Genomic DNA, 25,716 nt, shown 5'->3' on the forward strand with positions numbered 1-25,716 from the left:
ATAATGACATGTGGAATATGTGCACACATTAAAAATCGTGTTTTTGAGAAGTATTAATTACAGAGGGAAATAAGACTTTATAAGTAAGTAAGATCTTGTTTAGATAAAAAATAGACACTAGAATATATGTAATGTCTGTATACCAGTAATACATAATATATACAAAATACATAAGCACAAATATGGATAAATACATAGAAAAAATACCCAGTACACATTAAAAAAACCTATTAGTGTGCACAGGAATAGGATCATTTTGTTTTCTGCCTTGTACTTTCTGGAATTTTCCAAATCTTCTAAGACACACATAAATTATGTTTAAAATTAGAAAAATAAATGCTGTTTTTTAGAATACAAGGTATAGTAATTGTGTTTCATCACTCCACAGGTGTCCACACCATGTCAGACACCGTATTAGATGTCTGAGACACAAAGAAGCTCACACGGCAGCCCCTGAGTTCACAGCATATTGGGACAGTAAGATCAGGATACAATTTAAGGAGTACGGTTCAGGTGCCAGCGGGCACAGGGAAGGGAGCGAATGAGTTTCCCGCGAGAGGCCAGGAGCCAGCAGGGATGCCGACTGCTGCAATGGTTTAGCAGAAGGACAACAGGAAGCATGACCAGAGTGGTGGCAGAGGGACCCAAAGAACAGACAACCGCAGAGAGGTCCCAGGATGTGAAAGGCCCCCCGACCTGTGTTCCACACTCTCATTTCATCCATTTTCTCTGCCTTTTCCATGCAGGTTTCTCCTGAACTCTCTGTGACTGAGAAGGTCTTCAGTCAGGCGGGAGACACGAACTCCAGAAGGTGGAAAGACCCAGAGCAACTGCAGGTCTTCCCACTCTTTGCCTGTGCATTTCCACGAGCTGCTTTTTCCGATCCCTTGCGGGTTCAGGGAAATGACTTTCTCGTTTGTGTCTCCAAACCTCAAGTGCCTGCCTACCCGGCCTGTGGACATGCCTTCAACTAAAGACCTACCTGAGTCTTGAAGGTCTCCTCGATGTCAGCACTCAGTGTGCTCCACTTGTCCGCTTCCTGAAGGGACTCGGCCGCGAGCTGCATTCTGGACTTCACCTGGTCGATTTCTACCAATACCTAGAAGAGAGACGAGAGGGCAAAAACTAAGGAAGTGGCAGTTCCTTTATCTCTGGCCTCCGCCGGTGACTGGAAACACAGGCGTCACGGCACGCACCTGTCTCGAGGGAGCTTCTGTGAAGGTCTCCCCGCAAACAAGAATCAGTATGAGGGACAGGAGCCGAAATACCTGCATCGACTGAGATGTATCCTGTTCAAATTTTTTAATGTCCTCCTTGACAAGAATCATTTGTTCTTTCAGAAAAGATGCTTCCTGTTTCAGGGCTTCGACATCGCGGAGCACTTTGGGCATGTTCTGAAGAGCCTGGTGACTTGTTTCTGTAGCAAGAACCCAGGAACAAAAGGTGAAAATCGGACCGGTCACCAGTGGACAAAATGAACAGATCGTGAGACAAGAAGGGAATTTTCCCCAAAGTACCCCCAACCACAGTTTTCTGTCCAAGACGGGGAGGGGAGAGGAGGTAGGCTGGGAGGTGGGCTCTGCCAGGACCATGTCCTCCCAGTCTGCCAGATGTGGCCATGTGATTTGACAAGGAAGGAACCATCAACCTGACCCACCATCAACGCTTCTCCACCACTGAGTTAAATTGAAAGTACCTTCGTGAGGAGAGGAGATGAAAGAATCTGACACTGGGTAAATGCCAACTATGTAGCAGGTGACCTACAAACATTCTAGCACTGAATGTCCACAGGAATCATCAGCAGCCACCTCTTACAAGGCTCAGAGAGGTTGAGTAACTGCCCTCAGATTTCACCAAGTTGAAACCAAACCTTGTATGTGTCTGGCCCCAATGTCTGCATTCCATGGTCTTTTTGAAACAGAGTCCACAGACGACCAGCGCCAACAGGGGCACAGTTAAATGCAGGTCTCTAGGCACCTGCCAGCGTTCCTCATTTAGCAAGTCCAGTAGGAGACCGGGAGACATTAAGAAAGCTGCATGTTTTAAACAAACGTCCCAAACACAGACTACAACGTGCACATCTCTGGACCCTATGATGTGCTACGTGGAATTGGGAGAGCTACTGGCATACCCCTCTGACCCTTTAAAGGGCAATTCACGGGGGAATCAATAAGTCCACTGTCTTCTCTCTACCAGTGCGGTGAATGGAATCTGAACATCTTTTTTTTTTTTTAAGATTTTATTTATTTATTTGACAGACAGAGATCACAAGTAGGCAGAGAGGCAGGCAGAGAGAGAGGAAGGGAAGCAGGCTCCCTGCTGAGCAGAGAGCCCGATGCGGGGCTCGATCCCAGGACCCTGAGATCATGACCTGAGCTGAAGGCAGAGGCTTTAACACACTGAGCCACCCAGGTGCCCCTGGAACCCAAACATCTTGAAAAAGTACTTCAGGAACCTGTTCGTCCAGCTGCGCCATAGAATAACAATCTGTTTCCAGCACTGACCCCAGGTAAAGTTCTAAGACTAATAAAACAAAGACAGAACAAGGATTTCTTTCACACAGAGACTGACTTCGAACAATGCTGACTTTTAACAACATTTTTATAGCCCCAACCTTCTGCCTGCTAAACCTCAGTCACTCTTCAGCCCCTGCTGATCCCTCTTTTTCCTTCTCCATAACCCTCCGCCCCCGCAAACTTAGTCCACTCTTTCTTCCATTTTATTTTTTTTTTTTAAGATTTTATTTGACAGGAAGAGACACAGTGAGAGAGGGGAACAGAAGCAGGGAGAATAGGAGAGGGAGAACCAGGCTTCCTGCCGAGCAGGGAGCCTGATGTGGGGCTCAATCCCAGGACCCTGGGATCATGACCTGAGCCAAAGGCAGATGCTTAACCACTAAGCCACCCCTCTTTCTTCCATTTTAAAACTATCACTTGCAGTGGTTGCCTCTGGGAGGATAAGGGCCAGATTTCACTGTGAAGGGGAATGGAGGCACTTTCTTGGCTGATTGCAGTATTCTTCTTGATAGAGATTTGGGTTATCCCAGCTGGATACATTTGTCAAAACTCATTATACTCATCAGAAAAGATCTGTGCCTTTCACCTTATGTAAATTTTATTTAGTTAAAAAATAAAGAGCTATAAATAGTACTGAATTCTATTGTTTAGAGGACCAACTGAAATGTACAGGGATAAAGTATACTGATGTCTGCAACTCATTTTGAAATACATAAAAAAATAAGATGGATGGGGGCACCTGGGTGGCTCAGTGGGTTAAGTCTCTGCCTTTGGCTCAGGTCATGATCCCAGGGTCCTGGGATCAAGCCCCACATCAGGCTCTCTGCTCAGCAGGGAGCCTGCTTCCCCCTCTCTCTCTGCCTGCCTCTCAGCCTACTTGTGATCTCTCTCTGTCAAATAAATAAATAAAATCTTAAAAAAAAAAAAGATGGATGAATGGAGAGAGGGACAGATAGACAGATCTGTGATAGAGCAGCAACAGTACGTTGTTCATTGCAGAATCTAGGTAGTGGGCATATGGATGCTCATTACAAATTCTCTCACAGTTGTTGTATGCGTGGGACCTCCACCCACAGTCATTCAGTTCAAGAACCTGCTATTATTCTCGATGCTCTCCCCATCTCATCCCTCCTTCCAATCCATCAGCAAGTTCTTCCCATTCTTCGTCCTAAAAATATCTTAAATCTACCATTTCTCACCATGCCCACTGCCATAACCCCACTTAAAGCCACTATATGACAGTCCACTCTTCTGGACAGCTGCTTTTCAAATGGAGACAAAAATCCATCCAGGTCTCTCCCCTGCTTAAAAATCCTCTGGTACCTTTCCTTCACACTCATTTTATATCAAATCCAAACTCTTTAATGTGATACTAAATCCCTGCATGATCTGGTCCCTGTTTGATTTTTGTGGTTTTTCCCCCCACCCCTCACTTGACCTGTTAACTGATCCAACCTAGGACGGGACGGGGTCTTGTTCGACACTGTATCTCTGGAACCTGGAAAACAGTTTGTGCCCAATAAATGTTCGTTGACTAAATGAATGAACAAATCAATCCTCCAATTTGGAGCCCTCAACATCCCCTCCTTGAGCCTCTGCAATAACCTCTCTTCACTGCAGACTTGAGCCCTTGTCTCACCTTCCATAAAAATAAAGCTTTAGGGGCACCTGGGTGGCTCAGAGGGTTAAGCTGCTGCCTTCAGCTCAGGTCATGATCCCAGGGTCCTGTGATCGAGCCCCACATTGGGCTCTCTGCTTAGTGGGGCCTGCTTCCACCTCTCTCTCTGCTTGCCTCTCCGCCTACTTGTGATCTCTCTCTCTGTCAAATAAATAAACAAAATCTTAAAAAAAAAAATTAAGCTCTAAACCTCTGAAGGCTTCCCACTGCCTAGGGGCCGAATTCAAATTCCTAACTCCTTAAGATGACCAAAAGGGGACACCTGGGTGGCTGAGTCAATTAAGTGTTCCACTCTTTTTTTTTTTAAGATTTCATTTACTTATTTGAGAGAGCGAGATAGTGAGAGAGAGCATGAGGGGGAAGGTCAGAGGGAGAAGCAGACTCCCTTTGGAGCTGGGAGCCAGATGCAGGACTCCATCCCAGAACCCTGTGATCATGACCTGAGCTGAAGGCAGCAGCTTAACCCAATGAGTCACCCAGGCGTCCCAAGTGTCCCACTCTTGATTTCCACTCTGATCATGATCTCAGGGTCATGGGATCGGGCCTGCTTCAGATTCTCTCTCTCTCCCTCTTTCCCTCTGCCCGCCCTTCCCTGGGCGCCCGCACATGCGCACACGTGTGTGCATATGTGTGTGTAAAGAATAAAGTAAAATAAAATGAAGGGCAAAAACGCCTTTCATCCCAATCTACTCTTTTTTTTTTAAGATTTTATTTATTTATTTGACAGAGAGAGATCACAAGTAGCAGAGAAGCAGGCAGAGAGAGAGAGAGGGAAGCAGGCTCCCTGCTGAGCAGAGAGCCCCATGTGGGACTCGATCCCAGGACCCTGAGATCATGACCTGAGCCAAAGGCAGCGGCTTAACCCACTGAGCCACCCAGGTGCCCCCAATCTACTCTTTTGTCTTATCTCCAGAAGTCCTCCCTCCCCCAGGGAAAGTGTGATCCTATAATAATAATATTAATGACTAATGTTTGTTGATGTTACTGATGCAGCTCTGTTAGAATTTCTCACTCTTCTGTGGACTAACTAGGCCTTTTTATACCCACATGGCTCTGCATGTGCTGTTCTCTATCCCTTTCATACCAGAGGTAGCAAGGTATAACGGGTAAGAGCCCGAACTCTGCGACCAATGCTTGGGTTCAAATCCAAACTAGAAACATGATGCTGGGTCCGTGACTTCACTCAGCCACAGTCTCTACAACTATAAAGTGGGAATCATAACTGTGCCCACCTCCAAAGATTATTGCCAGGCTTAAACTGGATAATTAGACTGAAAAGGGGCAACATTAGCATTTTGGCCAGGACAGTTCTTCATTGCGTAGGACTATCCAAAGCATGCAGGACACTAAGCATCGCTAGGTATTTCCACTAACTGTCCCTCATTGTGACATTCCTTCCCATTGCAAGGACTAAAAAACAAACCCAACAACTCCCAGAAACTCAGGGGATGGTGGGGCTGGAAGGAGGCGGAATGACCACCCCTGGTTTGAGAACCATTTAGTTAATACATATAAAGCATTTAAAAGAGTGACTGACACACACCAAGGACTCAAATATCGCTATCATTGTTATTAACGTCCTCCCCTCTTTGCCCTATTAGTCTTCCTTCAAGGCCTAACACAGGGAAAACCCTTTGTGATTCTCCCACATGAGGGGTGACTGCACACTTCTTCCAGCTCTCATAGCTCCTGGTCCTACCTGCAGAAAAGCCATCCCTCATTGTAATTTAACTGTTTAGTATCTTCCCCACAAGGCAGCAATCTCCTGAAAAGTAAACTTTTTGCCCCTGGCCCGTTTCTGGGCACAGGTGCGGCAGATGCTCAAGAATGAGTATTAGATGCAAAAGCACAATAAAGAACCTGCAGTGAAAGCAAGCTCCCCTCCCCCCAACATCAGCCTTTTCTTAAACAGTGGGCCCGTCTCTAAAGTTCTATTTACTGGGTCATAAACTTCCCTGCGGGACCTGTCTCTTTCCCACCGAGCCTAGCAGAGAGACTGGCGTGCAGTATACATCTAAGGAACATACGGTGACTAAAAATCGAGTCGAGGAGTTAATGAAAAGGTTGCTGGTGTGTATTATTTTTCAGTTAACTATCCTTGAAAGATGGTTCAAGTCTCTATTCAAGCCAGCCCATCTTCAAGGACATGAAGGTCCGCTAAAACAACGTTTCCCGGATTTGTGTCGTTCCCACACCGCTTTGACACGCTTTTGCAAATTTAAGGACCAGGTGACGATTAGTTAATATTCTTGAACTTCACTCTTGGGACTTAAAGGAAACCTGATGGCACCGCCAGGGGTAGAAGGCAAGCCCCAGCCTCGGCAAGCGTTAGACAGGCGGCAGCGAGCTGAGACCCGCCCCCGGCTGCCCCCGAAAGGTCTGCAGGAGGGTAGGAGAGGGGAAGGGAGGAGGGTAGGAGAGGGGAAGGGAGGAGGGTAGGAGAGGGGAAGGGAAGAGAGGGGAAGGGAAGGGAGGGGAGGGGAAGGGAAGGGAGGGGAGGGGAGGGGAGGGGAAGGGAGGGGAGGGGAGGGGAGGGGAGGGGAGAGCCGGGCTCGCCTTCCCACCGCGGGGCCCGCGCACGCCCACCGCCCCACGCGGGTCCCGGCAGCTCGGCCTCACCCTCTACGGCGTGGTTCACCTCCTGGATGAACAGCTGCAGCTTCATCACCAGGGTGGCCGCGTGGCCGTCTGCCTTCCCGGCCGCCGCCTCCTTGGAGCCCGTCCTGAAGGCCGCGTTGATCCACTCCTTGACGTCGAAGTCTTCCGCCAGGAACTTAGAGAAGTCCATGGCCGCACCCGCTCTCAGCTCCGGCGTCTAGGCCTGAAGAGCTGGCTCCGGCGGCAACGAGGCTGTGGGCACCGGGGCTGGCCTGGGGGAGCGGCAGGCAGACCCCACAGCGCGCACTAAACTCGTCCCTCCGCGTCCCTTCGGTGAACTCGCGGAGCAGCGGGCTCCGAATGGCCCCCTCCGCGCGCCCCGAATGGCCCCCTCCGCGCGCCGTACTTCTTCCGGAAGTAGGTGGCCGTTACCATAGCGATGCCGGCGTTCAGGGCGCTCTGGAGAGCCGGGGACTGGAGAATGGCTCCCAGCTCGCTGCTTCTCTTGCTAACTTAAGTGCATGTTGAGCGCTTAAAGTATGTGCTTACTCTGAAGCCCTGACGTGCATTAGCGCACTTAAGAAGGGTTCACTGTCCGACGAGGGCCGTTATTCTCCCCAAAGTAAAGATAAAGAATCAAGAGGCAGCTGAGCAACTGGTTCAGAGTCAGGTTGCCAGAAAGTGGGACTGTGGGGCCTTGAACTGCGGCAAGTGGGCCACTGGAGCTTGAACTCTTTACCACGCTTTCCTGCTTTCCTACAGAGAGTAGATGAATCTACGCGATCTGGCCTCAGCCCTCCCTATAGCCACATTGTCCTCCTGTCCTTTCCCGAAACGTACCACGCTGCAACTGGAACGTACTGGTTGCACCTGTTTTCTCTAGCCTCGTATGACGCCTCGGAAAAGAGAAGGCTTCCTCGGTGATAGTGTCATGGGAACCGAAAATTTTAAAAAGTCCTTTGTGTATAATTGCGAATAGTTTTGCCATTTACCCTTCTCACGCCAGGCATACTCTGACTCAATGCATACGGTAGTTCTTTTTTTTTTTTAAGATTTTTATTTATTTATTTGACAGAGAGAGATCACAAGTAGACAGAGAGGCAGGCAGAGAGAGAGAGAGGGAAGCAGGCTCCCTGCTGAGCAGAGAGCCCGATGCGGGGATGCGGGACTCGATCCCAGGACCCCGAAATCATGACCTGAGCCGCAGGCAGCGGCTTAACCCACTGAGCCACCCAGGCGCCCCGCATACGGTAGTTCTTGAAGACTCTTGTGTATCTAAGAACCCAAATCCGCAAATCAGGAAAGCTCGTATATACTGTTCTTGGTAGGAGCGTTGGAAGCCTTAGGCGTCTCTACAATATATCCCCTGGCCTCCCTGATGAACATTTTTAAAATAGCTTTACTAATAATTTACAGGATATAAAATTCACCCATTGTGGGATGCCTGGGTGGCTCAGTGGGTTAAGCCTCTGCCTTCAGCTCAGGTCATGGTCTCAGGGTACTAGGATCAAGTCCCACATCCGGCTCTCTGCTCAGTAGGGAACCTGCTTCCCTCTCTCTTTGCCAGCTGCTCTGCCTACTTGTCATCTCTCTCTCTGTCAAATAAATACTTTTTTAAAAATTCACCCATTGTAAGTATACAATTCAATGATTTTTAATAAATTTATAGTTGATGGGACGCCTGGGTGGCTCAGAGGGTTAAAGCCTCTGCCTTCGGCTGAGGTCATGATCCCAGAGTCCTGGGATCGAGCCCCGCATTGGGCTCTCTCCTTGGCAGGGAGCCTGCTTCCTCCTCTCTCTCTCTGCCTGCCTCTCTGCCTACTTGTGATCTCTCTCTGTCGAATAAAAAAATAAAATCTTTAAAAAAATAATAAATTTATAGTTGGTCTATCTCCACAAGAACATTTCCATCAGCCAGAAGAGTTCCTTCCTCCTCATTTGCACTTAATCTCTGCTTCCACACCATGCCCTAGGAAACCACTCATCTGCCATCTCTATAAATTTACTTTTTGCGGACATTTCAGATTTCCATCTGGCTTGTTTTCGCTGAGCGTGTTTTTTGAGGTCCCTTTGTGTTGCACCATGTATCGGTTTGTTCCGTTATGTTGTTGAATAGTATTCCATTGTGTGGATATGACATACTTAGCCATTCACCAACTGATGGGCATTTATGCTGTTTCTAGTTTAAAGTCATTATGAATAATGCTGCTATGAATGTTCGGCCACATGCCTTTGTGTAGACAAGTTTTCATTACTTTTGGATATATTCCTAGAAGTGGAATTGCTAAGTTACAAGATAAATTTCTGTTCAACTTTTTAAGAAACTGTCAAACTTACCCAGAGTAGCTGATACCATTTTACATTATCATCAGTAACAAGTGAGGGCTCCAGTTTCGCTGTACCCTCATCTATTTCCGGTATATAATAGTAAGTCACTGTTGCTTTAGTCTGCATTTCCCTAATAACCAACAATTTTGAACATCTTTTCATGTTATTAGCCATTCTTACATCTTCTTTGTGAAACATCTATTCAGATCTTTCACCCATTTTCAAATGGGGCTGTCTTCATAATATTGAGCTGTTAAGTTCTTTACATATTCTGAATTCCTTTTTTTTTAAAAGATTTTATTTGACAGACAGAAATCACAAGTAGGCAGAAAGGCGGGCAGAGAGAGAGGAGGAGGCAGAAAGGCTGAGCAGAGAGCCTGATTCGGGGATCGATCCCAGGACCCTGGGATCATGACCTGAGCCAAAGGCAGAGGCTTTAACCCACAGAGGCACCCAGGCACCCCCTGAATTCCCTTTTTAATATGGGTCACAACTATTTTCTTCCAATCTGTATCTTGTCATTTTCTTAATGGTATCTTTGAGGTGCAAGTTTTTAATTTTGATAAATTCCGTTATCGCTTGTTCTTTCTTATGGATCCTACCTTTGGTCTCGTTATCTAGCAAATCTTTGCCTAACACGAAATCGTGAAGTTCTAAATTTTCTTCTAGAAGTTTTAAAGTAGTAGCTCTTCATTTATGTCCATGGTCCACTTTGAGGTTTTTGTGTATGGTGCGAGGTAAAGGCCTAAGTTTATTTTTTAAAGAATTAAAGTAACCTCTATACCCAGGGAGGGGCTCAAAGTTACAACCCCAAGATCGAGTGTCACATGCTCTACTGAGCCAGCCAAGCGCCCATCTAATTCTTTACATACACATATACAGTTATCCCAAGATGATATAGAAACTTTCCTTCTCCACTGAATTGCCTTAATGTCTTTGTCAAAAATCAAGTGACATAGATATGAGAATTTCTGGACTTTTAATTCTGTTGCATTTTCTATATTCTTATAGTACCAATACCAAATTGTCTTGTTTACCGTAGTTTATAGTAAGTTTGGAAGTCTGATAGCGTCAGTCCACCCACCTTATTTTTTTTAAGATTTTATTTATTTGATAGAGAAAGAGATCACAAGCAGGCAGAGCAGCAGGCAGAGAGAGAGGGGAAGCAGGCTCCCTGCTGAGCAGAGAGCCCGATGTGGGGCTCGATCCCAGGACCCTGCGATCATGACCCGAGCCGAAGGCAGAGGCTTAACCCACTGAGCCAACCAGGCGCCCCCCACTTTATTTTTAAAAATTGGGGCACCACTCTCTGCCTGCTTGTGATTTCTGTCAAATAAATAAGTATAATCTTTTAAAAAATTATTTTGCAGGGTGGCCCGGTTGGCTAAGCATCTGCCTTCAGCTCAGGTCATGATCCCAAGGTCCTGGGATCCAGCCTTATGTTGGGGTCCCTACTTCTGGGGGAATATGTTTCTCCCTCTGCCTCTCCTGCCGTCTCTGGCCTGCTCTCTCATATGCACTCTCTCTGAAATAAACACAATCTTTTTTAAAAGATTCTATTTATTTATTTGAAAGAAAGAGAGAACTTGAGTAGGGGACAGGGGGAGAGGAAGAAGTAGCCTCCCCACTGAGCAGGGAGTCCGATTCGGGGCTCCATCACAGAACCCCAGGATCATGACTTGAGCTGAAGACAGACGCTTAACCGACTAAGCCACCCAGGTGCCCCTAAAATAAATAAAATCTTAAAAATAAAAAATTGTTTTGCTACTCCAGACCTCTTGCATGTCCGTATACATCTTATAACCTGCTTATCAATTTCTACGCAAAAATGCTGCTGGAATAAGGATTTTATTGAACTTACACATCATTTTGAGGATTGGCATCTTGACAATATGGAGTCTTCCAATCCATAAATGTGAAATGCCTCTGCATGTATTTAGATCAGAATTTTCAACCTTGGTGTTATTCACATTCATGGCCACATAATTTTTTATTGTTCAGGCTGTCCTATGTTTTGTACAATGTTTGGCTGCATCTCTGGCCTCTACCCACTAGATCCCAAAACCATCCCTTCCCCCAAGCAACTAAAAATGTCTCCGCACATTGCCAAAAATCTCTCAGTGCGAATAATCACCCCTGGTTGAGAACCTTTAACTTAAATCATCTTTCTCTCAGCAATACTTTTTGTTGTACATTGTAAATATCTTGCACTACTTTTGTTAAATTTATTCCAAAGTATTGCATTCATTTTAATGCTATTATGAATGTAATTAATTTCATATGTTCCTGCTATAGGAATCCAATTGATTTTTATGTGTCTTGTACCCTTTGAACATTTATCAGTTCTACTTATTTCTGTATGTATTCCCTGGAATTTGGCTATGTACAGGTTCATAACATCTGTGAATACAGATTCTCCTTTCTCTTCCTTCTACTAACTGCACTGCTCAGAATCTTCAGCACAATATTGAGTAGAAATGGCAAGAGCTGACATCTTTGCCTTGCTCCCGGTCTTCAGTGTCCTTTTCAGTCCAATCCCTTTCTCAAGATGACCAAGTTCCCTTCTATTTCTAGTTTGCTAAAATGTTGGTTAAAATACATATACTTTTTTGTACCTATTAGAATAATTGTGTGGTTTTTGCCTTTTATTCTACTCATGTTATATAGTAATTAACATTTGGATGGTAAACTAACCTTGCATTCCTAGGATAAATTCTACTTGGTCATGATGTAGAATGTTACCAGATATGCTTTGATACTATTTTGTTGAGGACTTTTGTGTCAATGTTCATGGGAGAAAACTGGTCTGTAATACTGTTTTTGTTATCTTTCTCTAATTTTGGTTTAACGGTAATACTGGTCTTAGAATCATTTGGGATGTGATCCTTCCTTCTCTAGCCTCAGAGTTTGAGAACTGGGGAAGCCTCTTCTTTACATATTTGGCAGAACTAAATGTGGAACCATCTGGGCCTGGATATTTCTTCTTGAGAAGATTTTATTAATTCAACTTATAGACCTATTCTGATGTTCTATTTCTTCTTAAATCAGTTGGTAATTCACAGCTTTCTAGAAACTTCTCCATTTCACCTAAGTTGGCATAAAATTGTTCATAGTATTTCTTTATAATCCTTTCCAATTTCTGTAGAATCAGTAGTGATGTGTCTTCTTTCCTGAGTTTGGTAATTTGTCTTTTATTGTTGGTCAGTCGCCTATCTTGAACCATAAAATATTCTTAGTAATAGAAGTCACTCATGGTAGAGCAACAAGATTGAAGTCGTCTGGGTGCCAGACCTCACATGGACTGATACAAATCCTAATCCCATTACCTCCAGGGTTTTTGAACTGGAGAGAATTATGGTTGACTCGTGTCTCAAGTTAGGCACGAAATCCTAATCCCTAGTCCCTCAGAATGTGACCTTATCAATAGCATCACTACAAATATAGTTAAGATGTCCTACTGAAGTAGGATTGGCCCTTAATCCAATATGATCAATATAAGATGGTCACGTGAAGACGCAAAGGGAGACCACATGACCACAAAGGGAGAGATAGGAGTTACGCAGCTGCAAGCCAAAGACTGCCAGAGATCATTGCAAATCACAATTATTTGACAGGTTTCAGAGTGAGAATGGCCTGATTTCAAACTTCTCCAGAACTGCCAAATGTCTGTTGTTTTTAAGCCATCCTACTCACGGTATGTTGTTGCAGTTGTCCCAAGCAGCCAATACAGAGACATAAATATCTTTTGTTTAACCAATGTTTCTTTGGCCTTACCCATTTCTTGCAGCTGATGATAATCTTGACAGAGATAGAGGGGATGGTCAGATTCTATCAAAACAATCAAACTTTTCTGTAGCCTTAGCAAACATTAGGTTAGTATCATTAGCAAAATTTTACTCGTTTCCATGAGAACAGAAAAGGTTGTGAAATAGTGACAAAATGGAAGTCACCACAGTTACAATAGTAAATGAATCTTGGGTATGGTGATTTGAGGAGAAATGATAGCACCTACAGTTACAGAGTCCCTATTGTGTCTGGTATTTTGTTGACCTTATTAAACCTGTATCTAGGGCACCTGAGTGGCTCAGTGGGTTAAGCCTCTGCCTTTGGCTCAGGTCATGATCTCAGGGTCCTGAGATCAAGCCCTGAATTGGGCTCTCTGCTCAGTGGGGAGCCTGCTTCCCCCACCCCCGGCTGCCTCTCTGCCTACTTATGACCTCTCTCTCTCTGTCAAATAAATAAATATTTTTTTAAAAACCTGCATCTAAACCTAAGAAGTAGATTTTTTAACATTTTTACAGTCAAAAAATATAAAAACTGAGGCCCAGACTGTTGAGTGTCCTGCCTAAGATGCTACAGATGGCAGAAAACTAGAAACTGAACCTGACTCCAAAACCCATACCTGTTTCCAACTCTACAATGCTGGGCTGACAGAAGTAAGGTAGGAGGGAGTGGATTGCTAGAGAAGATGTAAGCATGTCTGGGCCCATGGAAATGGAACCAGGGAGAGGGAGAGACTGGAAATACACAGGAACTACCAGGAAATTCATGTGCCAATTTTAATACACGGGACTTTTAACATATAACTGATTGATCCCATCTGCTGTCAGGAGATGGGATCAGAGAGCAGGGGCTCTTCTTTTTCCTACTAAGCAGTAGCAAGACATTATCTCCAAGGTACATCATTACATCTAAAAACAAAACAAACAACACTCCAGTTCATTTGAGCATGCCCAGAGTATCTCCAATGACTAAGAGAACTAGTAACACTAGTTCTCCTAGAAGAGTGATCAGGTGGAAGGCTTTCCACCTTTTAATTTGGAAAAAACATTAAGCATAAAGATGTTTTTTCAGCCTAGCAACTTTAGAAAATGCAAATAAAATGTAAAGAAAACCCATTTATAAGGCGCTTGGGTGGCACAGTCAGCAAAGCGTCTGACTCCTAGATTTGGCTCAGGTCACAATCTCGGGGTTGTGAGACTGAGCCCTGTGTCAGGCTCTACACCCAAGCATGGAGTCTGCTTAAGCCTCCCTCTCCCTCTCCTTCACCACGTTCTCTCTCTGAAATCTTTAAAAAACTCATTTGCAATTCTAGGACCTGAAGATTATCAGTTATTACATATGCACACATTTAGCTAGATTGCTTGGTTTTAAAGCGGGTTATGATAAATAGAAAAGCATGCGTTTTGAGGCACCTGGGTGGCTCAGACGTTAAGCGTCTGACTTCGGCTCAGGTCATGAACATGGGATTGGGTTTTTGTTTTGTTCCATTTAACAGTAGTCCAAGAACAGCTTTTTCCCCCTCCAATAGATGGCCATAGTACCTTATGGTAGGTAGCTAAACTACTACAAAACCAGTTTTCCCTTCTTCCTCGGCCAAAACCCAGTTTCATGGGGTGTGGCACTGTATGCAAACATGACAATTTCTCAGCTTTCTTTGCACAAATTGTGACAATGTCACTACACAGCCAGTAAGATGTGGATGCAAGTATCACATGATACTTACAGGAAACCTTAAGAATGTCTGTTTTCCTTTATTCCTTCCTCCCTTTCTTTCCTGTGTCCGCATCTCAAGCCATCACCACGTAACATGCTGAGGAGCATACTCATGGGTGAGGGTTTCGGGCTAGCTGGAGCCTGGATCCCTAATGACTTTGTGATGCTTTTTTTTAAAAAAAATATTTTATTTATTTGACAGAGAGAAATCACAACTAGGCAGAGAGGCAGGCAGAGAGAGAGGAGGAAGCAGGCTCCCCGTGGAGCAGAGAGCCCGATCCGGGGCTCGATCCCAGGACCCTGGGATCATGACCTGAGCCGAAGGCAGAGGCTTTAACCCACTGAGCCACTCAGGCACCCCTTTTGTGATGCTTTTATCAGTAATGGTTTCAGACTACATCTCGTCTTTTTAACAATAAAATAAACCTTGGGGCACCTGGGTGGCTCAGTGGGTTAAAGCCTCTGCCTTCAGCTCAGGCCATGATCCCAGGGTCCTGGGATTGAGCCCCGCATTGCGCTCTCTGCTCAGCAGGGAGCCTGCTTCCCCCTCTCTCTGCCTGTCTCTCTGCCTACTTGTAATCTCTGTCAAATAAATAAATAAAATCTTTTTTAAAAAAGTAAGTACCACCCTTCTATTTAAAAAAAAAGAAAAGAAACCTTTGTGTTTAGGCCACGATATTCTCTCATTAAACATGCTACCGGTCGATTTTTGTTTTGTTTTGTTTTTAGCATTTTATCTGAGACGGACAGCATGAGTTGGTCAGGTGGGGGAGGGAGAGGGAGAAGCAGACTTCACACTGAGCAGGGAGCTCCATGCGGGACTCCATCCCAGGAGCCTGGAATCATGACCTGAGCCAAAGGCAGACTCTTTTTTTTTTTTTTTTTAAGATTTTATTTATGTATTTGACAGAGAGAGGGAGACCACAACTAGGCAGAGAGGCAGGCAGAGAGGAGGAAGCAGGCTCCCCGCAGAGCAGAGAGCCCGATGTGGGGCTCGATCCCAGGACCCTGAGATCGTGACCTGAGCCAAACGCAGAGGCTTAAACCACTGAGCCACCCAGGCGCCCCTGGTCATTTATTTTTATTGGGATTAAACAATGAATAATCTAGAAGGACTTTTTCTCCATCCGTTAGATGACCAAATAGTTTGGTTGAGTGGATGTGGTCTGTATAGTGTGTTCTTTCAGTAGGCCACCGGCTGTACGGCAGTGTGCCGCGTGTACGGCAAAAACAAAAGCAGACCACACTGCCTGCTCCAAACCTGATGTCAGGACCATACATTCTAGAATGCACAGCTTTGTTCACAAAACTGAATGTCTTCTAGGAAATGTGTCCTGCTACAGACTTCATCTGTTGACAAGGCTTGGGGATGTGTTTCAAAATGGCAAGAAGTCTTTTGGTTTCCAATTAATATTAACTTTTGGTTATCTTTTTATCCTTGATGTTTACTGTGTCTCAGTATTAGAGATGCACCAAAATTTTAAACATTTGTTTTTTACTTTAGGAGATAAACTTTATATATAGTTATGGGCAAGTTGACTCTCTTCACGTGCTGGAAGGAAACCAAGTGAACAGGCTAATAGCAGACAGTAAACGAAGAAAGTCTTAGCTAATTTAGTGCCATGCAGTATTCTAGTCGCTTTACATACATTAACTTTTAATTCTCAAAAAAAAATCTGTTATTCACTACACGGAGGAGGAATCTGAAGAAGGTAAATGACTTACCGAAGATCACACGGCTTCTTGGAGGCAGCAATGCCGCTGAAGAGCCGAATTGGAACTAAGGGTGGACTTAAGGATTTCAGTGTTTCCAGTTTGAGGCTTCAGAAGATGGGGCCAACGTTAATACCCTATGCATCCGGGGCCTCTGATTCTGCAGTATGCTTTTACAATTTTAACTTTTAAAATCAAAGTGCTGCTTCTAGAAGTGGGATGAGGTATTTAAGAATGAAAGTTGGAAGGAACAGAATGTTCACTTCTTAAAATGCAAACTTTTTCAGAATGAGCATGGTGTCATCGGGAATGCACTGCGCAAGGGAAAAAAAGGCCTGGATCTTTTCATTCGAGCTGACAGTAAATGTCATGAGAACTCTGGACTCTAAGTGCCTCAACTATGTAATGAAAGGCTTGGCTCAGCTCACCTGAGGTCTGCTTTGTCCTACCTGGCTTTACCTCTTCACAGATGGAAAATGCCAGGTCACATCTTTATTCAAACAGCCACCACCACCCCCAAAACCATGGACATTCCAGGACACTCTCCTACTGTTTTCTTCAAAAGAAAAAAAACAAAACACCTAGTTCACAGAACTTTATATTTTGGGGCTGCGTCAGCATCTTCTACACTGGATAGGAAGAATTTTGATTTGTAAAGACTGTAGTCATCAAGCAGTACTTGTATTTTAGAATATCACCTTTGCTTTCTATCCTGAAGGTTTGGTCTCTCAATTCACAGTCACTGTGAACTCACCACCCTGAGACCTTAGCTGAGATCAAGAGTCGGACGCTGAGCCACCCAGGCGCCCCATACCATTTTCAATGACTAATGTGCATGTTCTTTTGGTCATTAAGTCATTTACCCTGTTTTCAACACTTCCCATCTCCACAGCCTATTTATGCTCACAGTGACTCACAGATAAAGCCTAGTCTTAAATTCACTGAAGAGATAAAGGGAGAGGAGTTGCCTCCTCACGTCATGAAAAAACATGGCTTTGTCAAAATACGAACGGACGTACCTGTGGCTGTGGCAAAGGGCTCATCTTGGCGGGTGCCAGAAGAGCAGGGAGCACACCAAGTTAGTGAATACTTAGGCACTCAATTTGATTATATCAACTTTTAGGGCATTGGCAAGCCATTCAGGATTTCTCAGCAAGGGGTCAAGTGGCCTGATTTGTCGGATAAATCTGGGGGCAACAAGTCTCACAGTTCAGAGAATTGAGAGGCAGCTAACTGTACCACCCCGCCTCACTGACCCCCCTCCCCCAGCCAAAAAAGCCAAACCAGGGCAGTGACCATGTGAATGCAGGGGAGGGCAAGATATCATATTTAGAAATAGACTAAAGGGGACAAAATTACTGAGTGGTTCTAAAAGGAACAGGAATCAAGAATCAATGAAGGCTCAGACAGGTGCTTTCAAATAAAAGAAAATGTAAGGGGAAGGGGCGAAGGGAGGAGGAGGCTGGGTTCTATGCTAAGCTTTCCAAGCCGGAGACAAGAGTGAACCTACAAAAAACCACTGATGAATAGGGATCTGATGTCAGCAAGGAGGTAGAAGCTTGAGACAGAGGTCTAGGACCCATCTAGGGGTTAGCTGCCCAGATGAGCTTAGAAGAATCCTAAACCCTGGGGCAAAGCACATATAAGGGACAGAAGAAGAGAAACAGTCACAAAGGTAAGTCAAGAGACAGGGATGAGCAGGATCCTGGAGGAGGAATTCAGGATAGGGGACAAATACTGATCATCGGCACCATCCCCACAAAGAACATCATGGGTTTGTCTCTGCACTAGAACAGAAGATCCACGAGGGCAGGAACCTTCTGCTGTTGTGTCTGCAATGCCAGCCAGAGTACCGAACTCCTGGCAGCTGCTCTGCAACTACTTGTGGAAGGAATGGAAGGATACCGGTCAGGCCTTCAGTAGCCGCTGAACTTTATCATCAGAAGGCACTGATGACAAACACCAGGGCCACTTTCAGGAACACCCCCCCCACCCCCCCAAACACATGCACATCCCTACCCTGTCCAACTCCACCAAAGCACCACTGGGAGTCTGGCTCCTGAAAGACAGAAGGTTGAGACACACACAAGTTCACCACTGAGCGGAGGGGGGGGGGGGTAAAAATCTCTTAAGTCGCATTCACCCACCTTGATGGAAGTTCTGCATAGGCAGGCAATCATCATTACAATGGGTTCCTCATAAAACCTTTACGAGATTAGCTAGAGCCCATAAGAGCTATACAGAACACCTGAACATGCAAGAAAGTTTAGATAAAATGAATGTTAGGGGAGTCAGGCCAAACGAAGAAGTCACCCATCACATCGGTTTTTGGAGTTTTCACATTTGCTTAAAAATGAGCATAGCTTGATGATCTTTTACAGCTCCCATCCCTGTCAATTAATGTTGGTGGAATTCTAACTGTACGTAGAAGCTCAAAGATCAACCTGGAAGTATCAGATTTTGTGATCAACAGCCCCAGAGTCTCGGGTTCCTGAGGTAGAATCTTGCCTCAACAGGTGAACGGCTCGGATTTCAAAGTCCTTAATCAGGGCCCTATCGGCAAGGCTCAGCTTGCTTCCCCCAGGACCAGCAAAGCAGGACCGTAGAAGGTGCCTAGCACACAGCAGGCACTCAGTAAGAACAGGTGATGAACCTGAGTTTTCCCTTCAAACCACGCATGTAACAAGCCATCTCTCCTCCAGCTTTGTTTGGACCCGCAGGGCCTCTCCCCTCACTGAAGTCGCTCTTCAGGTTCCACAGCAAGAAGTCTTCCTACTTCCTCCACAGGCAACAGGGCCCTTCAGGCTTGGCGCCTCCAAATGCAACAGGCTCTGCGTCTCCTACTCACTCAAGACTCCACAAAGCGTATTTGCTACACGGTATTTATTCAAGGACTTTCTATATTCACCACTGAAATCACTGCTAAGCTCTTTTCATATCATTTGTGTCACAGTTCTCCATGCTGGATGGTGAAGACAGGCAACGGCGAGCCTGTCTGTTATGACTGACAATGACTGGTATGGCATCACCATCGAAGAGCTCTGAGAGTAGACGCTCGTGGAGGAGGAGGATGAGAATGGAAAGGAGGGTCCTGAGGAAGGGCTGAGACGGGCTGCCCCACCCACAGAACCTGCGGCCTCCTTGAGGCCTGGGACCTGCTTTCCCCTCTGCCCTGGAAGGTCTTCTCTGGGTGATTCTAAGGCACAGTGGTGAAGGACATGATTGGCCCACCCAGTGTGGTCCTCTGGTCTCGTGGCAGCCCCTCGCCTGCAAACAGTGCAACGAGCATTCCATTCTGAAGATCTTCTCAAACGCATGCAAGCAGCATTCTCTAATGGAAATGGAGACAAGGTCTTTCTTGGAAGAGAGTGCCCCAGAAGGTACTCTCTGCCCCAAGACCAACCAGGTCCCTTTTAAGGTCCCTGAGAACAGCAGCCTGGGAGCAACCAAGACTTTCAAAGGCTGACAAGGCACAGAGTGGATGAATGAAAAGAGAACAATACATGGAAAAAAACAAAACACAACACAACTTTGGCTTATAAAACCTCCAACCTGAGGTGGGGACATCCGTGTCTACAAACATGCAGAAACAGATGATTGTAGCAGATGGTTGTCAGAAATGCTTCAGCATTTTCCATACTGTCCACACCCCAAGCCCTGCTCTCCCGTCCCCCAAATCCCCTAAAACACACACACACACACACACACACACACACACACACACACACACACACACACACAGAGTATGTGCAGAATAAGTCAGAGGTTGGGATCCAGAGCCTGACGTCAGGACAGAACTGTTGGCACTCCGCACTACATCACCATGATTAGTCCTATCTAGACAGCAAAATTCACATTGGCCTAAGCTTGAATGGCGGGGTCTGTCTTATGAAAAGTTAGGCGGCACCCAAGACTGCCAGATCTGGAAAGTCTTTCACTTCTCCTACTTCGCTGAAAGGCTGTCCACCCTGGTTGAAGGTCAGTTTATACCGTAACCGGATGGGCTCCTGCACAAAGACAGAAGACATTAAATTACTGGGGAGAGACATAGACCAGCCCACTCTAAAAGCTTTTGCCCACCCAGCAGTCACCAAGGAATAGCAATATCATGTTAACTCCATGTCAGTAAGGCCTTGAAGCAGCTGTATGACAGGGACACCTGGCCAGCACCCTCTGAGATGACAAACCCAAGGGGAGCCAGCCATACATCCTGAGAGAACTCCCCTGCCTCTGCAGTCCTGAGGCGGACCATGACTCAGACCGGCTGAGGAGGACAGGCAGGCCTCACCCTCTCAGAGGACTCATGGTCCTAGGGGGAATCTGTGTCACTCTCGGTTCCCAGCTATGGCAACCAGTCAGAGACCTTCCTCCAAGGAGCACCGAAGAAAACAGACACTCAGCAGGGAATATCCCACCACCACTCCCAACCAGACACTTCAGAGCAAGACCTAAATAAACCTCTTTCAACCTACCATGCTACCTCCCTACAGCCCAGGGCCTCCCCCACCATCCCCCTGCTATCAAAGTTACCAGAACATACTTTATGTGGATTGTCAAGCAACAGCATCTGAGAGATCACAGCTGGAGGCGTCAGCGGACTGAAGGCAGGGAGCTTGGAGCTGGATGCCGGCTGCAGCTTCACTCTCATGGACTATGGGGGGTGGGGGGGGGGCAGAAAAATCCAGTATCTAATTTGTTCCTAATAAAGTACAGCTTCAAAGAGGGAGTTAAGGTAAACTGGAAAACTTGACCTCCACCCACCAAATAATTAAAGGGTCCCAAGGTCCTGTCATTCCATAAATTGAAGCTGTGTGGTCAATGGTTGGCTTCTGAGAGGCAGCATGAAGAGCTAGGGCATACCTTGGGCTGAGTTCTACTTCTTACTAGCTCTGGGACCTTGGGCAAAATACTTAACCTTTCTGAACCCATGGACTAGAAGTTTATAAAATAAGAGATAACAATAACACATGTCCCACAAGACTACCGCAAGGATGAGAGAATGCATATTTTTACTTTTGCTTACCTTGAACCTTTCCTTTCAGGACATCCTTTCCCTGTCTTTTGTGATGCTGGTATGGCTGTTAGTCAGTGGGGCCCTACTTCTCTTGAAGAGGAACAGATGTCAAGTCTACACTGGCCAGAGTACCTCATTATCCCTGAACACAAGGTACTGGTCCCAGATACCCAAGTAATGCCAACGAGGCCAAACCTACCCCTTTCTTGGGTAATCACTATGCATGCCTCATGCCAGATGGAAGTTTCCCTCTGTGATAAAAAGGGTTCAGGAGGGTAAGGACTATGTAATTCTGGGGCTGCTGGTAGCCATTTCCATGCTCTTTGGAGTCTGCTGGAGAACAGGCTCCACAGAAGAAAGCAAAGTCAAGAGGTGGAAAGAGACAGATTCTTAAGGAATCATTTTAAGAACTTATCTGGATTCAGTCACATCTAAAGTCAGATATTCAGAAATCCCCCGTTCAACAAGCCAATAAAATTCCTGTTTGATCTTAAACTCCTTTGAGGATTTTGTCTCTTATACCTAACTCAAAGACCATGTCCTAGGTTAGGGAGCTGGCCAGCAGATGGCTCACCTTCGGCACAGCCACTTGAAACATGATGTCCCAGACAGGCTGGGTGGCAGTGCTCATCATGGTCAACAGCAACACCTGCACCTCCGGGTGGCCAGGGGCCCCCGTCTGGGAAAAGTGGAGCAGAATTCGGAATCCATTCCGGTCATACACGATAAGAGGCGGCAGGCTGCCTGGTGGAGGAGGACCCAAGCAAAAGGGTTAGCATGACCACGAGGCCGCCAACAGCCACGCCTGAAAGATGTGCATGTTATCACCCGCTGCTGCCGCTGCTTCTCCAGTCAGCACAGCTCCTGGACTAAGTCCTCAGAACCAAGCCTTCGGCTCTCACTACTTCCAAGCTGGACTCCTAGGGCCCCTCATACTGATCCCTCCCTACTATCCAATCCCCTGAAGCACATCACCAGCTGTTTTGTTTTAAAGATGTTATTTATTTATATGGGATAGAGCGAGAGCAAGAGAGAGGTGGCACGAGCCGGGGGGTGGGGGTGGGGTGGGGGGAGGGCAGAGGGAGAAGGAGAAGCAGACTCTCCACTGAGCAGAGAGCCAGCTCCAGGCTCAATCCCAGGACCCCTGAGATCACATGACCTGAGCTGAAGGCAAATGCTTAACCAACTGAACCACCCAGGCACCCCAGCATATTACCAGTTTAAACAAACAAAAAAAGGAACTTTAAGGGAGACAGGATTAGGACTCAAATGCTATGAACATTACAGAAAATACAGGATCTCATAGAATGAAATAAAAGACACCATTAATTCTACACAGAAATGAAAGTATTGTTAACATTTGGGCCTATTTCCTTCTGGTCTCTTTTCTATGACTACATGCACACACATCTCTCGCATTTAATTTTACAATACAATAAAGACACTGATCTCTTCAAGTCAATAGGTTTAATGACATTCCAATGGGCTAAGGCAAATAGGGTAAGGGGGATGGTATAAGACTTATCCATTTACGAGAGATGAAGGGCTACTTGCATCAATAAAGACTCGTAAGTACACGACTGAGTGAAGTAGAAAACTAAGCATGCAGAATAGACCTAATGGGAGAATTCTAGAACATCTATTTCAAAATCAATGGCTGACTCAGTAAGTGGCAGACAACTACGTAATTTGGGGAAAATTTTCTAAAGAAGGTCCTTCGCTGATGCCAAAAATCACTTACCAAAGTGTACATTCAGTAGTTTAACTAACACTGATACCAACAAAGTGTACGTTCAGCGGTTTAACACTGAAACTGACAAAGATGTAAAAGTCTGAAAACTCCTGAGGTATGGTGGTGAGAATATGGGGAAAGAGGCGATCTTTGTGAAGGGATCTTGCTTGCAGATCAAAATTTCAAATATCTACACCCAGCACTTCTAAGAATATATCCTGATGAAATAATCAAGAATGTTTAAACACAGAAGTGTCCAGAGATGTTCAGCATAGCAGTTTTAACAGCAAACAACTAGAAACAAATTATCCTTCAGAAAGGAATTGAATTCAGGCACGCGGGTGACTCAAGTCAGTTAAGTGACTTGATTTCAGCTCAGGTCATAATCTTGGGTCATGAGATCGAGCCCGGCTCCATGCTGAGCATAGAGCTTAAGAGTCTCTCTTTCCTTCTGTGTCCCTCACCACTCAAGCACATGTGCTCTCACTCCAAAAAAAATTTGTTTTTTGGTTTGTTTTTGTTTTTTTAAAGATTTTATTTATTTATTTATTTGACAGAGAGAGAGAGAGAGAGACCACAAGTAGGCAGAGAGGCAGGCAGAGGCAGAAGAGAGAAGCAGGCTCCCCACTGAGCAAGGAGCCCAATGCGGGGCTCAATCCCAGGACCCTGAGATCATGACCTGAGCTGAAGGCAGCGGCTTAACCCACTGAGCCACCCAGGCACCCCCCAAAAAATGTTTTTAATTAAAAAAATTTTAAATTAAGAAAGGAACTGAATAAATGAATGACAGTACCATGATTATAGATGTATGGACACATTTAAAAAGTAAAGGTTTTAGTATATGTGCTGCCGAAGCGAGCACAAAAGTAAAGGTTTTGAAGAATAATTCACGGCATGAAAAAAATGCTATGGCTTATAAAAGTAAAGCCGGCTGTAAAACATTCTAAATATACCGCAGTGCAGTGCCAATTTATTAAAAAAGTATATATATACATGACTAAGCAAGAAAACACATTAAGATATTAATAGAACTTCCATCTCTGGGTGACCAGTATAGATGATTTTAATTTTCTGCTCTGTTTTCTCTAAAATTTCTACTTTGAGGGGCAACTGGGTGGCTCAGTCAGTTAAGTGTTCAACTCTTGATTTTGGCTCAGGTCATGATCTCGGGGTCCTGGGGTCGAGACCAGCATCAGGTCCTGTGCTGAGCGTGGGGTCTGCTTGAGATTCTCTCTCCCCTTTTCCCTCTGCCCCTGCTCTTTCCCTCCCTCCTTCCCTCAAATGAATAAGATCTTTAAAAATAAAATTTCTACGTTAAATGTGTTCTTTCACTTTCATCTTGTACTTCTGTAATAATTTCAGATTTATAAAATGTTACAAAAACACAACTCCCATACACCCTTCACCCAGCTTCCTCAAATGCTTACATTTTTACAAATATTAACATTACGTAACACAGGACAATGATCAAAACCAGGAAACCAACACTAGACAGATATTGTTTTTAAGGTCAAGTGAGTATCACAAATGGCTCCTACTGCATACTGTTTAATTCCTCTGCCTGGTTCCAGATGTGACATCAGCACACAGAGCCACAGGAGAGTTGTGTGCCCAGAGAAAAGGGCCTATACTGGGTGTCTCCCGCTCCCATGCCAGTGTGCCGACCGCTGCAGTCACCTTCCCTCCTTCGTAAGGAGGGAACCTCTGCTCTCCTGCACTGAGGACCCCCCATGGTAGACGGCCACTAGCCAAGTTCTTCCTTTCCACCGAATCCCACCTCTTCAGACTTATTTCTGCCACACTGGACAGTTCCTTCAATTTCAAATGAGTGAGCATCGTGTCTAAAAAGACTCGAGTCCCCTAATTAAAGTCTGCCTGCCAATATCCTTCACCTTCAGTGTCAACCCCAAGCCAGGAAACTTTATGAAAAATAGTAGGTAAGAGACTGTGAAGCCACCTCCTTACCCTCTGCCCCCAGGCAAAATCCCTAGCACTCACCTTCCCCAATTTAAGAGCCACCCCCTACCAGTCCTGAGCAGATAAAGCTGGTATTTAATAGCAAGGGTGGGGGTGGTGGCGGTAAAACTGTACTTACTGGGCTTAACAGACTCCAAAGGGACAAACACTTGAGCCAGCGGTGTGTTCTGGGTGGATGGGGAAGAAGCCAATGGCCCAGCTTCCCAGGACCAACCTGGAGAGGACTTAGTGCCAGGGGGCACTTCCTTAGGAATGCTCTTCTGTGGAACATAATTCCTGCAAAGAAATGAAAAAAATATCAAGACTAGCAAAAATAATACACAATTTCAGGAATCTGATTAGGCTCTCCGAAGAGTTCGGTAATAAAGAGGGAGAAAAAGAAATACATATATGAGCGTGTATTTAAAGGGGTAAGACTTTAGATGGGTAATTTCACCTGTGCCTCAGTTTTCTCATCTGTAAAATGAAAATCATCTAGCATTTACCTCATGGGGTTGTAACTTGAATTAAATGAGAAAATATATGAGAAGCATTGCGGGGACTATGCACATGTCAGGACCCAGTAAACTAAAGGAATGAGGACTGTAGTTGCCAGGTAGCCTCTGACACGTTGCTCAGGTTAAGTTTCCCATATATGGTACGGGCGTTAGGAAGATGATAACAC

General features: G+C 45.4%; 2 protein-coding genes across 4 annotated transcripts in view; both read right to left on the minus strand.

The window, feature by feature from the left end:
- Window positions 1-7,152, minus strand: part of COG7 (component of oligomeric golgi complex 7) — an 82,340-nt gene extending 75,188 nt beyond the window's left edge. For 2 of the 3 annotated variants that reach the window (XR_006816696.1, XM_045993523.1), the window contains exons 1-3: window positions 6,814-7,152; window positions 1,269-1,429; window positions 983-1,099 (exon numbers count right to left, since the gene is read on the minus strand). Coding sequence is in view for 2 of the 3 variants with exons in the window: in XM_045993523.1 (XP_045849479.1) it covers window positions 983-1,099; window positions 1,269-1,429; window positions 6,814-6,982 (447 nt within the window). In the remaining variant the exon portion in view is untranslated. The remainder of the gene's footprint in view (window positions 1-982; window positions 1,100-1,268; window positions 1,430-6,813) is intronic. The other variant, XM_045993524.1, reaches the window with a different exon arrangement.
- A 12,045-nt stretch (window positions 7,153-19,197) lies between these two features.
- GGA2 (golgi associated, gamma adaptin ear containing, ARF binding protein 2) overlaps window positions 19,198-25,716 on the minus strand; it is a 34,239-nt gene continuing 27,720 nt past the window's right edge. The window contains exons 14-17 of the mRNA XM_045994006.1: window positions 25,171-25,328; window positions 21,918-22,087; window positions 20,870-20,980; window positions 19,198-20,336 (exon numbers count right to left, since the gene is read on the minus strand). Coding sequence (XP_045849962.1) covers window positions 20,226-20,336; window positions 20,870-20,980; window positions 21,918-22,087; window positions 25,171-25,328 — 550 coding nt within the window. The 3' untranslated portion in view covers window positions 19,198-20,225. The remainder of the gene's footprint in view (window positions 20,337-20,869; window positions 20,981-21,917; window positions 22,088-25,170; window positions 25,329-25,716) is intronic.

The sequence above is a fragment of the Meles meles genome, chromosome 21 (genome assembly GCF_922984935.1).
Source record: "Meles meles chromosome 21, mMelMel3.1 paternal haplotype, whole genome shotgun sequence".
Classification (NCBI taxonomy): Eukaryota; Metazoa; Chordata; class Mammalia; order Carnivora; family Mustelidae; genus Meles; species Meles meles.